Here is a 17,070-nt window from a genome sequence, read left to right as displayed (position 1 = left end):
AGAAAGACTTCCAGCGAAATGCCGAGCCAATGCGACAGCTGCTGAAAAAACAGAGACATTCAGCAATGGAAAGAAGGGGTAACTAAACCCCTGGCGCCTTGCATTCGCTTGAAATAATTACTTTTCGAATGCGAACCCAGCTTCAGCATCAGCATCAGCATCCCCGACTCCCCTTTGAAGCACCCCCTCCTGAAAAAACAGGACCACCACCCCTTTTCCGCCTGCATACATATGTCGCCTCGTTGCGATTTTAATTTTGAAATTTATGCTAACAGCAGTTTGAGAAACTGCCGCAGACAGCGGGGAAAACAAGTGGAAAAGCGGGCAGTCTCTAGACTTCAGAAATGCCCTCTAGTTAGATTCTAGAGACTGGAAAGTTAACGTACTTAGCTCTCAGATATACTTTATTTGTGTGAAAATAGATTTTGAGTTTCCCTGCAATCCAAAGTGAGTGTGGCACTGATACGCCCATCACATCAAGGACACTCGTGGCAGGATAAATCGCTGGCACTAGCAACATCGCAGGCGAAGCAGCAGGTTGCCAAGGGGTTGTCCTTGTGGGTGGGTGGTGGCGATGCGGAAGGATGGAATGATGGCCGAAAGGAGTGGGTGGTGGGTGGGTCGGCGGGTTAAAGCAAATGAGGCAGCCGTATGACATTATTTGTGCAGCACTTTTTGCCATTCACCACCGCCGCCTGTACGGTACACCCTCGATATGTCTCCGCTCGTTTTCTGCCTTTTTATTTTGTTTTTTGTTTTTGGTCGCTTTTGCCAAGGGGCCACGAGTGGCTTCATCAATGGACCGTCGTCATCGGTGTCCTGTTCATCAGCCTCATCAACGCAAAGTAAATATTTGCATAATGTGCAGCTGTGTGTGCCACAGCCACCCACCTACCACCTACCACCTCGTACCTCCCACCGCCCCCTTTTAAACTGTATCTACATACATACACGAGTATGCGTGTGTAATTTGTGGGTGGCAATCGGGCGGCAGCAGCAGCAGCACTTGGCATGCTGAATGTTTACTTTACAAAATGCAATAACAGAGACAGCAAACGCAACTGCGGTGGAAGGAGGCCAAGACCATGATAAACAAAAAGGCATTTGGCCAGCTTCGGAAAGCCTCGCCCATTAAGTGGACGCCCTTTGCGGGCTCATTTGAGTGGATAACGATGTGATCAATAATTATTCAGAATCGATCTTCAAAAACCCGCTCCAAGATGAATCTGAAACTGAAACTGAAACTGAAACTCATCACCGCGTTGCTGACAGGGCGACGTGATGTCATGGAAGAGGTTAATCCTGTGGAGTGCCACTCGAAAGAAGTGCATCCAGCGGAGAGTGATGAATCACCATCAATGGAGCCGCTGGCCAAGATTGAAAGATGGGTTCTCGGCGGTTGGGGGGAATTTGTTACCATTTGGCTTATTGTCCGAAATGGGAAACACTCGTAACGAACCTGATTGCATGAGCTGCGGGAGACGTGATCGTTGGAAGAGTACAAAATGCTCTTAAGTGGGCATATTTCGGGTAATAGAAGGTCTAAATTGAAATGGGCTCATGATGTAGCTGGTAATGAAAATCAGTTTTACAGTAAGTCCTATTACAGTAAGTAAGTCCTATTACTTAAGTTGGGAAAATGACTTGATGCAGGAGAGATGCGCACCTATTTAAAACATAATCATCTAAGTAAAATTCCGTGTATGGGGCGTTCCGCGCTATAAGTACTTCAGATTGCAGCAGTTTCCCACAGTTACTTAATCACCGAGCAGCATCATCGAGTGGATACTTATTCCCAGTGGAACTGGGATAAACCATATGTACCACTTTTCACATTTGTCAAATGCAGACCACCTACTCGAGCAGCTGTCGCAGGATCTCGAGTGATTGGAAGGCGAACATAGTGTCGAAACCATATCGAAACCGAGGCCACGCCCCCTTTTCGAGGCGCAGGACTGCGAAAGGCACTTCAGGATTCGTCACGTGTGGATACGAGCTTATGTAAATAGACGAAGACGCTGAAGGGTGAGTGAAATTGATAGTTGCCGAATGCCATCGACACGCTGTTGCTAATTAAAATGGATGATCGATCGCAGGGGCAACGGGGAGGGAGGGTGCCATTAAAAACAAAAAAAAAAAAAAACAGCCCTTGAGAACCAGTTCCGAGCTGGGAGGGTGACGAAAGTAACGCCTGGTATTATCCTTAAGCCGACTTACCAACACCTCTCCAAGCTGCGATCAAAACTATTCGCATTCCTTACGGCGAGATTCATTGCAGACACATCCGCAGGATGAGGAACACGCAAATCTCCTGCGACAACATAAATACAAACGTGATTTAGGAGTTGCGGGATCAGCGTCACAACTACAGCTGGGATTACAACTGGGATGCTGCGATGCTGCGATGCTGGATTCCGAAATCGCCACGGGGCTCTTCCATTTTTTAGGATTCCTTTCTCCGAGGGTTGTTCCACACGTTGATTAGCCTTCTGCGCACAGCGGAAATGTGGAAATGGGTTGTTTCGCAGGGCAAAGTGTCCCATTTGTATGAGCAGCATTTTTTATAGAGCACACACGATGTACGACGATACATCCCATAAATTAGGGCTCCGAATTGGGTCCGTCCTTTGTTGCGATCCATGTAATTTGGTTTTGGCACGGCCGCCGTCGGGGGTTCATAATCAGGGAATAACAAACTGCGCAGGATAATTGCATTCGAGGAGTTGTGTAAACTGTGTTTGCTCGAACACAACGGGCAAAGGTTGATTTTTCCAGTGGGTGATCCCCCAACTGCCGTTCGTTATTTGATATTTGATACAAAATAAAGTCTATTAAAAGCGGGGTGAGTTTAGTGCTGCTCAGCAACATTCCATTGATGCCAAGGAGCAGTACTTTAGGTCCTGGAGATTTCATCTTAAGGTTGCAGCAAGATACACATGGTAAAGTTGTAACATTTACCTTCATTACATATATATTTATTTTCTTCTCTTCCAACTGCATTTGCCACTACCCACCTACACATAAGCACCGCCTTAAAATGAGTCCTTAAAATGGAGGAGGGCTGCGAAATTAGCACACTGCTCGAACCCAACAACTAATTGCATTAATATGTCAATATACAACAGCGACTGGCTGTTTATGGCTCGGATGCGGATGCGGAGTGAGTGTTCGTGCGAGTGTTTTCGTGAATCAGTGTGAGTGTTTATGAGTGTGCACGCCGCACTACTTAAGATTACACAACAACAAAAATTTCGAAAAGTACTTAAAGTTTTTATTTATTTTGCGTCGCTCTGCTCGACACGCAAACATAAAAACCCGAGGAGCGGAGGAAAAATAATAAAATTGATGAAAGCAGCGCCAGAGAAAAACAGAAATTAATTCAGTTGCCACCCACTTGGTTGCTTGGCGCGCTTCCCAAAAATGTTTTCTTTTACATTTCGGAAAACTTCGTTTCTATTTGCATTCGCTGCGCGGTGAAAATGGTTTTTACTTTTCGGGAATTCCTATCTTATGATTTATGCCACATATCTAGCCACTGCAATCGCCCTTAGCGGCCCATTAGCCTGGCTCAGCCCCAAAGCAAGAAAGGGCCTTTGAAGTGCTGCTCCCACTTTGTCTTGGGCTTTTCCCCCGATTTTCACCCGCCTTTTTCCCCGCTTTTCAGCCAGCGAACGACGTGCTAATTTGGCAAAATAATAATGCAAACAATTAAAAACACATTCCCATTCCCATCGCTTTGCATCTGCCTTTTGGGGGGCAGCAGCATCAGCTTGCATCTGTGAAATTTATGATTACGTGCTGAAAGGCTTAATGGCATCTTTTGGTTGCATTACGTTGCATTATCGATCATTCGAGTTGTTGGAAAATATTTGTAAATAGCAAGATGAGTTTGTAAATCCATTATTGCGCACTTATAATCTGAAATATTAACTCTACTTAGGTTTATAGCTATTTATAGCACCTACTCGCAGCAGAATATGTTTGTTACTTATAAGAATGGGCATTGTACATTCCATTTCAGTGTTTTATTGTGCTCATAGAACTTCCAGTCTGAACTGTGCGTACGAAACTTCGAGTATAGTGATGTTGCCGCCAAAGCCTTGATATGTCAGATTATAGAGCCCGCCAGATCTGCCGCCAGCAACTGATTGCTCATATCAACTTGCTGTAGGAACAGGCAGCCCCCGAAAACCCCCCGCGACTCCTCAAACCCCCATAAACAATGCAAATGTGGCAGAGGCACCCACTCGCTCCCAGTGTCCAAAAATTTAATTTATGCGCGGGCAATTAAACATGCATCATTTACGTTCGCATCTGAACGCGAGCGACATCGACATGATTCGACGTTCAGTGTTCGCCGGCGACAGCGGAGGCGGCAACAGCGACACGAGCGCCCCTCCCCACGTACACTGAGAGAAAAAGGTCTTAATCATGAGAAAATCGCAGATCTGCAAGTAAGAACTGCCATTAATATGGAATATCCAATCAGCATACAATCACAGTTCTTAATCTATACTTTTGCATCTTTCATAGTGATATAGAACGTGAACTGTCTTCTTTACTCCCTGTGCACAATCCCCAAGTCTGCCCTGCATCCAAGCCCATAGATCTCTCAACACTTGGCGCATCGGCGACTGGAAATCGGGATTGGAACTGGCAAAGAGGGCCAACTAGTGGGCTCCACATGACATCTTGGCATTGTCCATTCGCCAACGCCCCATCATTTGTCAATATTAACTTTAATTAGCAAATTTCGTTTTCGTTTCTTGTGGCTGCATTTTGTGTATATTCTGTGCTCCGATTAACTTGACATAGTTGGCCACCACACTTCTAATGAATCACAATTTGTTTTATTCGATTGCAGTTTTTTCATTGCTCGTAGTCAGCTCAGATCGTTTATATTCATTGCCAGCGGGAAGTTCGTTTTTTGTGGGTGGGAAAATTATGTTTTTTATGGCAAGTTCAATGGTAACGTCACCCTCACCGTGGTTAATTGGGTAACTTGTATTTGATTAACACCATTGAATTGAGAAATAAGTGAATACGTTGCAATAAGTGCCCATATAAATCAGTATCTTTCAACTGCGAACTTTTATTCAAAAGGTAACAGAACATTGAACTTGGTTCTACTTAATATGAATTATTAATGACAACGCTGTGAACAAAGTTGCATTTTGTCAAATTAGGTTGTAATTGCTAAAAAAAGGGAATTCATTTGGTTTCCCACACATGTTTGCCAACCCAAGCAGCCATTAATTGATGAATTTTTAATAGAACATTGGCGGAAAGCCTTTTACTTGTTGAGCGGCGTACCTTCAACGGATTTCTGTGTCAGTTTTTTGCCGTTTTGGTGAAAGCAGCTCAAATGTGTAACCAAAACGGGGAAAGCGGCAGTCGCAGCCGAAGAACGTGCGAAATCCGAAATGAATTGGTAATTTATTATGCAATGTCATGGCTTTCATGTGGGCCAGAGCACCAGAACACCAGTACATCAGTATACCAGAACACCAGAAACCCAGGGAACGAAGTCGGAGGAATGGAAAGCTGTGGGCTAATTAATGACCAAATGGATCTGGTCATGTCAGCGCTTATCGTCGGCGTCCGGTATCGACAACATTTGCCAAATTAATGCAAATCATGCAAACACCAGAAGATCCCAGCTTCGAATGAGAAGGATGATTCCGCCGACGACGATGGTGATGGTGGTGATGATGATGATGATGATGATGATGCAGTGGGTCCCGGTATCAATACGCGCCTAATGAGTCAAGTGGCCGAAAGGATTTTCGGTGGGTGCGGATGTCAATGCGGTTGTATCTTTGTATCTCGGTATCTCACTGTCTGGCGGAGAACCCATGCCAATGTCTAAGTCCCCCAAGCCAGATAAATTGTGTTTTCGAGGGCATTACTGTGGCAAATGAATGAATCACATCCGAGGCATCCGACTCACAGCCTCAGTAACAATATGTTGACAATAAGCTGGGGTCAAGACGGGGCCAAGATAAGGCCGAACCTGCTTTCCATATCGCAGTATCGCAGATGAGTGGACCGCACAATGGCCACCAACAAATACACAAATACACAAATACACAACTACACAATTTCGCCATTTGCCTTTATCAATTCATCCATCATTCGTTTCATTCATTCGTTCGTCCGGGCCCAGAAGGGGCGTGGTCATGGCTCACAAAGGTATATATTGTATGCCACGTTGGCATTAATCATGTGACAATTGAGCCGATAGGCGAAATGAGATGCGTTTTCCATCAAAGGATGGACAGTCTGCACCGAACTTTAATTGATCGATTCAAATTACCGACAAACCGCAGAGACATCCTAATAAGTTCTCAGTAGTTTTATTTGTCTTTCAGTTTAATAAATACAAAGAATACATTTATTTGCAGCTGAATTCCTTCGACTTTCTTTGGCAAGACAATGTACTTCAAATGTGGGTCATTGCAATGCATTCAGTTAGCCAAATTGCAGCTTGTTCCAGTCACCAGATAAGAAGACATGTAAAACTGCAACCGCAGTATCTTTTGTGTACTCTGTGATCCCCAGAAAACACAATCCATTCATAAAGGCAAACATCGCAAGGCGAAAGAATGAGGTGCCAGAAGTGAGGTTGCCCTTTTGTGAAAGTGTGAAATATTTGCGCGAGATGCCCAATGAATATCTTTCGCTGTGCCGCTATATTTTCGTCTTTTGTATTTTCGGATTCAGATTCGGATGGCTTTCTGCCTTTCAGGCTCTCTGGCTTTCTGGTGAAATGGCCTGACACTTGACGTGGCCGAACATGGGGCACATGGGGCGGAAGGAGTGGAATCGCTGAGTTACGCGCATCCAATGGCCATAAATAAATGCGAAATGCATTAAATGCCGCGCACACAACAGCCAAACAACAACGAACAACCAACATCCAACAACAATCATCGGACAGGGGGACAACTTCAGCTCGATTCCCGCATCGCACGTCTCCGTAATTAATTAAAGCATTAAGTGCTAATTTTACGACAACTCGATTTGTGCGTTTGTCCCCTTGCAACTCGCAACTCGCAATTCGCAATTTGCATGCTGCCATCTCACCATCTCACCATTGCATCTCCGACATCTCGCCATCGGAATTTGGCAGCCGCTGAATAAAAAAGGAAAATTTGAAGAGGATGCAAAGTGTCGTCTGTGGGCAAATGGGAATGGCAGCGTGACTCACGCCTCAGATTGATTGGCATATCGGCGGATAAGGTGGACAGGTGATCCTTGGGCCGCCCGAAAATCCAATTCGAATTTGTATAATGAACATTTATAACTATTTCAATATATAAAATTATATATATAATATTAAGGGGAGTAGGTATAAGACTTTTAGATTTTTTAAGACAATTAGCTGGTACTTTGTGATACATTTTTAAACATGCTAAATTAAATTCGAGTTTCACGTTTCCATCGCCTGGAAAGCCTTGCCCCTTAGCTCCCTCTCCGGGTTTTCCTGGCCAGTGTCGACTGTCAAACGTCAAACGTGGAGTCGCCTGTCAGCCAGACACTCGTCAGATGGAAATGAAGATGGAGACGAGGACGAGCCGCCTTGTGGCTGGAATAAGTTGGCCATGCCAATGAGACGGTCTCCCCAAAGGCAATAATAACAGGAACAACAACAAGCGGGACAACAACAGCAACTAAAACTACAACAACAACTGTTCGACTGCTCAACTGTCGCCAAGATTTTCATCTGAGTCTTGGGTTTTCCGTTTTCCACTCACCACTTCCCGATTTTTTCCTGCTGCGACTTGTGCCTCCCCAAATCGCTGCAGTTTGCAGTTCATATTTTCACTGGCCTTTGTTTGCTTTGATGTTATTTTTAAAAAGGCAGCGTAGTCGGGAAAATCGGGGAAGTCGAGGGGTGAGACAACATAAAAATGCTCATTTGTTGTTGCTGTCACAGGCGGAGACTCCCTTGTAATTAATCATATGCATTTGCTTTCATTAGCAAGTCAACAAGAAAAGATACTCTTCGGCGCATCTTACGGATGCGGTGATGGCTTATCGAACAAAAAGCCACTCGGATATGGGAAGTAGGTTAAACAATGCCTAGAAACGCCTATGAAAAAAATGCAAACATCACAAGAATATTCATTTTAATAAGTGTAAGAAATCTGAATGATAGGAAAATGATGGACACAGCAGTATAAAATCCATACAAACCTGAGTCTTAACTTAGAGCCAAGTTAATTTTAGGTAAATATATCGCCCAATAAAGCATGGATTTATTTTCGTTCCCCATTTGGCTGCCACAACAAATGGGAGTTCTTAGTCATCGGAAAACACAATGGATTAAGCATAGAGAGGAAGTAATGAGGGGAATTTATCAGTTGGCCCCAAAGCTTTGTGCATTTATAGTTGGCCATTAAAGGATTACAAACGCTGAGCGCTTTTCTGGCCAAAGTTACTCAATCTCCTCGTTTACCATATAGCCCAAGTTTATCTGGGGGATTAATGTGACCTGGAAGGGGAGGGAGAGTGGGAAAGATCGGAATCGGAATCAGAATCAGAACCGTTTGCTTGAATGATCACCGAGTCGGGGCAAAACCACAAAATCGGAAAAAGATTTCACAGAGCCATAAATTTGGCCCTTTGCATACGCAATTCAGGTAGAGAATGCATTAAATTTGTAGCACAATTGTGGCAAAAATGTCTGTAATTACGGCAATGGCCGTATGGCCATGGAAACTGCGACAGAGGGTTGCACTCGCACACTCGACTGCATTTCCGATTGTCGGAACATCCAGGATGTTCGAGGACACCAGAGTGTTGGCAAATAATTGGTTATGGCCATCCGAACGCCAGACAATATGCAGGCCATGCTGGAAAAATCGGAAAACAAATGAAACGAAATACTCCATAGGTGGAGGGGGATATTCGGGAGTGGTTCGCTTTGATACCTCGATACCTCGATTCCTCAGTAGTTATCTACGCATTTCTCCATTCTGACGTCTGTCAGCCGCATTTTATATGGCCCGATGCGTGTGCGTGAGAGTTTTGTTCAATTAATGCTTGTAAATTTGCCTAGAAATCACATAAATCCTGCTGGTGAAATGGAAACTCGCCTGAGTTATGAATTCAATAAATAATAAATGAAAATATTCCAGTGAGCCTCGTTTACCCAGAATAAATTTGTTTCAAATAAGGTGCAATAAATAATTATAACAAATTTTTGGGCTTTGAATAGTTTACTTGTGAGTGCCTCACAATGGTGCAACCTATGGTGCTGAATAATAATTTCTTTATGGCCCCTGTACTAAAAAGTTTACTGATTGAGAAATCATCCGCCAGTATTTGGATGTTTATTTACATAGAAATTTTCTGAATTATCAATACATTTCATTGAACTTTGTCCCATCTCCTTGATCATCAACTTCCTTCTTGTCAATTTCCCCCCATTGACGGCCCTGCACTTCCTTATGCAAATGAAGCTTGTGGTTGATTTTCATCGGAGATCATTAATTTTAATTCCGAGAATGCTACACAAAATCTTTGTAAGTATAATTAACCGCCAATGCAGCCGAAGCCAAGCCAATCCCAAAAAGCCATCAGCAGCAACTGTTTGCAGTGACATCCATGAGCTACGTACTCGGATGAGTTCTACTTAAGCCTGTTTGCGCAACATCCACTATGTGTTCTGAAGACATTTTCGGCTGCGAAGGAATGTTAATGCTACAAATACAGCAAAACATATTCCGAGTCATTAGGAGGAGTCCCCCGACTTCCACGGAGGGTTGGCAAACATGGCAGAAGGTGAACATCAATTTTGAAACATTTTCCCCAGCTCTCGAAACAGTCCAAATCGATGTCGATGGGCACGCCCCGCAGGGTATAACACTGGAAAAATATTAAAATACTATATTAAGGATATCAACTTGTGAAACCAATTGTTTCCAGTTTTATTTGATAAAAAGTCAACTGTTTCTTTCATAAACGGTCAAGACCCATTGGTTAATATATGTCAGAATGTCAAATCAATTTTTCATAGTGTACCATTCCGTATCTGAGGCCTTGCTGATTTGTAGGTGTTGTCGTCTTCATCTCGCCAGTTTAGCTGGCCTCTCCGACTTACAGTGTGGCCACACAATTATGCTCATCAACATCCGTCAGTTTCTTCGGCGGTGGAAAAGTGTTAAGTAATGAGTTAATCTGCAACAAGACTCGCATGATTAAGTGCTCTGGGCCTGTTCGCACTCGGGAGGAGGTGGAGACTTCTCTTGGGGATGGGGCTGAGGTCGAGGTGGAAGTGGATGTGGATGTGAATTCCGAATCGGAATGGAGGTGGGCGAGTTAAACGGAGGTGGTTGCCGCCGAGAGTGGGTCTTTAAATAGATTCGTTCTGACCAGGCTTCTAGTTCACTGTGGTATGTCCTCTAATGCCACTAAAATCCCAATGGGAATTTGTCTTGATAAAGATTTTAGGTGCATCATCTAAGTAAAGTCAGTCATCTTAACATATATGTCATATTGGGAGAAATACAATTCAATATAGTACCCAGCTCTTGTTGGCTTATTTCGCCCCACTGTGCGATGGGCCACTGATAAATTATGATTGTGGCTGAGCAGAGTGAGCAGATTGAGCAGACGATTTGCTCGAATGCTGAGCCGCGCTTATTATTTATCACGCAAATTGAGTTAATGTGGCCGAGATTAAGGACTAGCTGCGATCACAGGGCCCCATTGATCATCCCACCTCCAGACATCGCCTGCCGGCCTTATCAATTTGATAAATTACGATATAGATACTCGCACAATGGAGCTTCGGTATCTAAGTAGGTGAGTGTGGGGTGTCCGGGCCACAAGTGAAATGTGGTCAACGGAAAAGTGTAGTAGCCCCTAACTGTGATTGACATAATTGGGCGCACCATAAACGCAGCAGTACAGTGGAGCCCATGGTTTATGATCGCCACCACAGACAATGATCAATTACAATGAGCAATCTGAATCATAAATATTGTCAGTTTGACGGCAGCGAAAAGTAAAAATAAGGAAAAGCAACTCGATGCGTTGATTTTCCTTTATGCCGAAACTCCAATTAAAATTGAGATTATGATGGAGCACTGTTGCTTAAAAGAGAAGCAACAAAACAAACTCAAATAAATAAGAGAAAAAATTTTAAAAAACTTAAGAAAAAAACAAGAAAGAACGCTATAGTCGAGTTTCCCGACTATTAGATACCCGTTACTCAGCATTTAAATTTAAAAAGTTTTTTGGCAAATCGACAGAAATTTACAAGACCAATACAAAAATGAAAAAATATCAAAACATTTTTCAAAAGTGTGGGCGTAGCAGCTTTTGGCGATTTGTGGGCGTTAGAGTGGGCGTGGCAAAAAGTTTTTTGGCAAATCGATAGAAATTTACAAGACCAATACAAAAATGAAAAAATATCAAAACATTTTTCAAAAGTGTGGGCGTGGCAGTTTTGGGCGGTTTGTGGGCGTTAGAGGGGGCGTGGCAAAAAGTTTTTTGGCAAATCGATAGAAATTTACAAGACCAATACAAAAATGAAAAAATATCAAAACATTTTTCAAAAGTGTGGGCGTGACAGTTTTGGGCGGTTTGTGGGCGTTAGAAGGGGCGTGGCAAAAAGTGTTTTGGCAAATCGATAGAAATTTACAAGACCAATACAAAAATGAAAAGATATCAAAACATTTTTCAAAAGTGTGGGCGTAGCAGCTTTTGGCGGTTTGTGGGCGTTAGAGTGGGCGTGGCAAAAAGTTTTTTGGCAAATCGATAGAAATTTACAAGACCAATTCAAAAATGAAAAGATATCAAAACATTTTTCAAAAGTGTGGGCGTGGCAGTTTTGGGCGGTTTGTGGGCGTTAGAGTGGGCGTGGCAACATGAATCGACAAACTTGCGCTGCGTCTATGTCTCTGGAGTCTGTATGCTTAATCCTAACTTTCTAGCTTTTGTAGTTCCTGAGATCACAGCGTTCATACGGACGGACAGACAGACGGACAGACGGACAGACGGACAGACGGACAGACGGACAGACGGACAGACGGACAGACGGACATGGTCATATCGACTCGGCTATTGGTCCTGATCAAGAATATATATACTTTATATGGTCGGAAACCCTTCCTTCTGCCTGTTACATACTTTTCAACGAATCTAGTATACCCTTTTACTCTACGAGTAACGGGTATAATGAACTTCATCCACGCCAAGTTGCAGTATTTTTGAGGAAGGTGAACCCACAGCGAGCCATAAATTATAATTATCGACGAGATTAACTCTTTGCCGCGCCACTTAACTGCGATGACACACGCTCCCCAGACATCTTGCAAGTGCGACAGAGGCGACTGATCGGAGAACGAGACGGGGATACCGCAGAGGTGGATCCAACCGAAGACGCGTCTTCTGCTGGAAGAAAGCAGCCGCAGATAAGCGACAAAGACGACACTAAATCGTGTGCGATAGCAGCGCGAAAGATGCGTAGACCAAGAAGGGGTAGACACAGACATTCCCTGTAAATAAATACAAATACTAAGTATTTTTTATAAATTTTATATGAATCAAGTTTTGAAAACTACCAGTTATATAAATAATACATAAAAACAATTTATTATAATGGTATATAACCCTTGAGAACCCAGGGCCCCTCACTTATTTAATGTCGTTCTTCGGCTGTGGTTGTCATGTCATTACCCCTTCGAAAATACCTATCGACGATAATTTCAATCTTACATGACACATTCCCGTATAAAAAAAAAGAACAGTGAGAGATCGAAAAAAAGAGTTGCAGTGGCTAAAGACAAAAATAAAAGTTATATGCAGGAAAGAACAGAACTTGCATCTCCCTGAGGAACATTCCTTATTTTTTGGCGATAACTTTAGCCGGCGGCTACTTCAATTGATATTTCCAGGCAAACAAAACGCAAGAAGCTCGAAAAATTTATGACCCCCTGCGGTTTTATCGACGCCTCTGCGACAGCAGAACCCTGATTCTGGATTCTGTATTCCGGATTCGGATTCGGATTCGGATCGGTGCTGTGTTCATCCGACGATTGAAATGCGAGCGAAAGACACGGGAATCGAATCCGACATTGTCACACAGCCAACAAACAAAAACTGTAATAATCATAATGGGGGAAGGGGAACATTGTTTTTTGTGTCTTTTAGCTCGAATTTGCCATGGCGATGAGTCGAGTTCGACTTCGAGTTCTGGATTTGGGATGGGAATTCTGTTTCCCAGACCAGACCCATTTCATTCAGTACGCACTTCATTCATGGCTGCGATTCGGGATGCCCTCAACCCTGTAACAATATATGTATCTGTATCTGTATCTGTATATGCATCTGCATCTGTAGCTGTAGCTGTAGCTGTATCTGTATCTGTAGCTGCTACTCTATCTCGTTGCGTTGGTAATTTTCAATTTTTATAGGCATCTTGGGTCGCCGACACTCTTGACCTGCAGATAAAGATTGTTTCCAGCCACGCCTCACTTTACTTCTCATCCCGATTCATGACACAGCACAAAAGCTAATGCTTAATTATGGCAAATTGCAAATTGCAAATAGAGGCCGTAAAAAAATTAACACGAATTTCATTTGTGTGTGCCGTTCAGTTCCCCACTTCCTCCCAGTTCCGCCGCACCGTCCCCGTCCCTCCACTAAATATTTTAATTAGCTCCGACGATCATTAAACTTGGGCGGGGAAAACGGAGCGTTTTACGATCTGCCAGAAGCAACAGCTCGCCACAGCGACTCCGCAGTGAGCTGTGTTCTTGTGTCGAACGAGTTTGCACAATAGGATCGCCCCGAAACGAAAACGCAAACGCACTAAAACTTAATCATGAAACCCAGTCGGCTAACTGGAACATAAACAGGGATCACGGATCACGGATCGAGCCTGGCAATGAAATTCGAGGCACATTCTTTCGGGCCACAAGGGGATTAGTCAACAAACTTTGGCAGTTTACAGCTTTCTGCTAGGTATTTTCGCCTCACGAGGATTATTATTCGTCCAGAGGAAGTCGCATAAAAGTCAGACGTTTTCTAGGGGTTAATTAATAATTATTTGCCTTCTTAATTCTCCCATTTCCCTTCATAGTGGGTGTCTTGGATGATAGATCAGAGGTTCCAAGAAAACATTGGGATCACCATCATTATCATCATCACCATCATCGTTATCAGCAATATCGTCAAAATCAATGATGGTCGGTGCTTCCTGTCTGTGTTTGGGCTACTCAAGTCGATCAATCGCCCGAGACCCATAAGAACCCGATGTCTGCATCTTCGCTTTTTTATAAATTCTCAAATTATCAGTTTATGGCTGCTTTTAGTTTTATGAACCGATCACGTACTAACCATTCAGACGCGATCATTTCGCCAGCGCCTTTGCCATTGCCAACGGCACTGCTCAAATCTGTCCCTCTTTCCCAGTTGGGTACGGTGGCTCATCGCTAAGACGAACCTTGCTCTCGTGGATTTTCTTGAAGCAACACATAAGCCAAACTGGCAAGTATTAACCAAGGAAGCTATGTAACCAAGGCATATTTGTTTCAAATTGAATGGCTCTTTCAGTTTGGGTGATCACTGTCATTCTATTTTCGCTCCTTTCGAAGCCCCCGCGAACCGCGAATCCCTTTCTCCCAGAAGCCGCCGTGCGAATCTTCCGCCGACTGGCTGATGGGACCGGGATCCCGCTCCCCATATCTATATCTGAACCCCAACTCGCCTTCGCCGAGCGGATGCCTTTGTTATTGGGGCTGGCGCAGCCGATCCGCTTCATTTTCAGCGCATTTTTATCGGCTGCACAGCTAATTAAAAGTGAAAAAGAACGTCGAAGAGGCCAAACTGCGGTTCCCGAGGGTCTTCGTGGCGCTGTTAGTTTGGCAGAAATTTAACAAATTATTTAATGATAGATGGTTCTTAAATTGACTGCCTGTCTGGATGCCTAACAATGGCTTATTGGCGGTATTAAGTGATTAGGCGAAGGGGAGCGGGGATTAGCTATGGATTAGCTACGGCTAAAGCCCGATGAACTTTCAATCGCCATCGCCATCGCAGTTCAATGGTACTCGAAAAAATGGAAATGAAATGCTCATATGAAAAGGGCAAGCATTAAACAAACAAATGACAATTTGAACATTTCGTAATCCCCCAGTGTCGCACAATTGAAATATGTAATTAATTATGCCCATAGGCGGTGGTCGCCTGCTGTTTATTTTCTGCTACCAGAAAACAACTAAAATGGAAACCGAAAAACAACAAACAATTTTTTCGATAGAAATCTACAAAACTATTTGCCACACATTGGAAAACGTCGGGGGTTTGGGACTATTGGATTGTTAGATTGCTGGATTGTTGGATTGCTGTATGGTTGGGTTTTCGGAGGGACCGCCAGCAGCTTCAAAAGCGTCGCTGGCTTTTTGTTTTTGTTGCTGCTCATATTTCGATTTTAATGAATCCACTCTATGATTATCTGATTACGAAACACTGTTCCCCAAGCCGAAAAAAGCGCCACACAAACAAACCATTCAAATGAAATACTCCCGCCCACTCAAACAAAAAGCTGAAAAAGCTGCATGCACGACTGAATGCATGAAGAGTTATCGCCATCGCCGTCTCTTTCTCCGCTATTGCCGTCTCGCCTGGTGGTCTTTTCGGCGGCGAACTACTGAAAATATTAATTAAAAGCCATAAAGGCAACAAATGTTAATAAGCAGTTATCATCGCCTGCACATCGAAATCCAAACTCATTTCAAACGAAAATTAAGGCGCATGCTAATTCTACAACCATTTGCAAATAAATGTGCTCTAATTACGGATGGAATGGGGTAGTTTGGATCGTTTAGTTGGAAGTTGGATTAAAGTTGGTTTAAAGACTTACAAATGAGATATTCCTAAAGTATTGAATAGTTTAAAGCACGTCTTGATGGGGCTAAACTATCACTCTATCATTTCATTTTCAGTAACTACCAATAGCAAACTAGAAATCCCTCAGCTCGGATTTATTCCTTAATACAATACACCGATTTTGCCAGTTTAGTTTTGTAATTAAACATGAAAACAATCATTATTTGCTTGCATTATGCTGGCTATATCCCCATAATTCACCCAAACTTTGTTATTTTGCTAGTATTTACTTCGTTTATTTTCCGGCCATCAGAATGCAGTCGCTGATTTCTATTGTTCGAGCTAGTTAAACTTTTATTGACTTTTAATTTCATTTGTTGCACTCAGTTTATGCCAATGGGATTAGCATTTTATGGGGAAGCTGCGGCATTTTACGCATATTTTTTGGGGGCAACGGGATTAGAGAGTGTGTTTTTGTGATAGATGATGTGTGAACGGCATGGACTTGCGATACACTGCCAGCAAGCCACCTTTAAAAGGCGTAATATTTTATTGACACTCTCGGGAAACTTTTTAATTACAATCATAAGTCATTGTGGAAATCATAGAACAGCACTCCTGCCCATAAATTTCACACTCAACTCATTTCCTGCTCATTATCATATATCCAGCAATTGTACAAACCTCAGACGCAATCTCAATGCGTTCTGGGTTGGGCTTTCAGTTTTCAGTCTTCGGGGAGGCTCAATCGTATTGGTACACTCAGCGAAAAAAAGCTACCTTTACTTTTACAGCCGCTCCAATTGCTGATAGAGCTGATAACCATTTGGGAATGGAAGACCCTCGCTTGTTTAGATAGTTCTAGATTTCTGTAATTCTTATTGAGTAATTTGAGTAATTTCTCCCAGTGCACAGCATGGGAAATGGGAAGGCAGAAGCAGCCACACTCGCGGCCTGTCCAAAAAACCCACTCAATAGGGGTTTGGCACTCGAGTGGGCGTTCGGCGTCCTCGGATACGTGGTGCGTGCGTGTGTAGCTGTAGCTGTAGCTGTATCTGTATCTTTCGGACGTATTTCGTATCTGAGTCCCCCCATCCGCATCCGCATCCGCATCCTCACTCGTGTGCTGTTTGTCCACGGGATTTGTGGATGGGCGGATCCCTGGAGATGTTGGGGAAGGTAATCATGCTGTCACAGTCGCTAATTTCAATTATCTTGAGTGTGCAC

General features: G+C 43.4%; 1 protein-coding gene across 1 annotated transcript in view; it reads right to left on the bottom strand.

The window, feature by feature from the left end:
• Positions 1-9,617: 9,617 nt before the first annotated feature.
• LOC120443944 overlaps positions 9,618-17,070 on the bottom strand; it is a 60,954-nt gene continuing 53,501 nt past the window's right edge. The window contains exon 2 of the mRNA XM_039623392.1: positions 9,618-9,873. Within this exon, the coding sequence (XP_039479326.1) occupies positions 9,618-9,797 (180 nt within the window). The 5' untranslated portion in view covers positions 9,798-9,873. The remainder of the gene's footprint in view (positions 9,874-17,070) is intronic.

Source organism: Drosophila santomea, chromosome 2L, assembly GCF_016746245.2.
Source record: "Drosophila santomea strain STO CAGO 1482 chromosome 2L, Prin_Dsan_1.1, whole genome shotgun sequence".
Classification (NCBI taxonomy): Eukaryota; Metazoa; Arthropoda; class Insecta; order Diptera; family Drosophilidae; genus Drosophila; species Drosophila santomea.
Note: the sequence above shows the minus strand (reverse complement) of the source record. Positions and strands in the feature narration are given on the sequence as shown.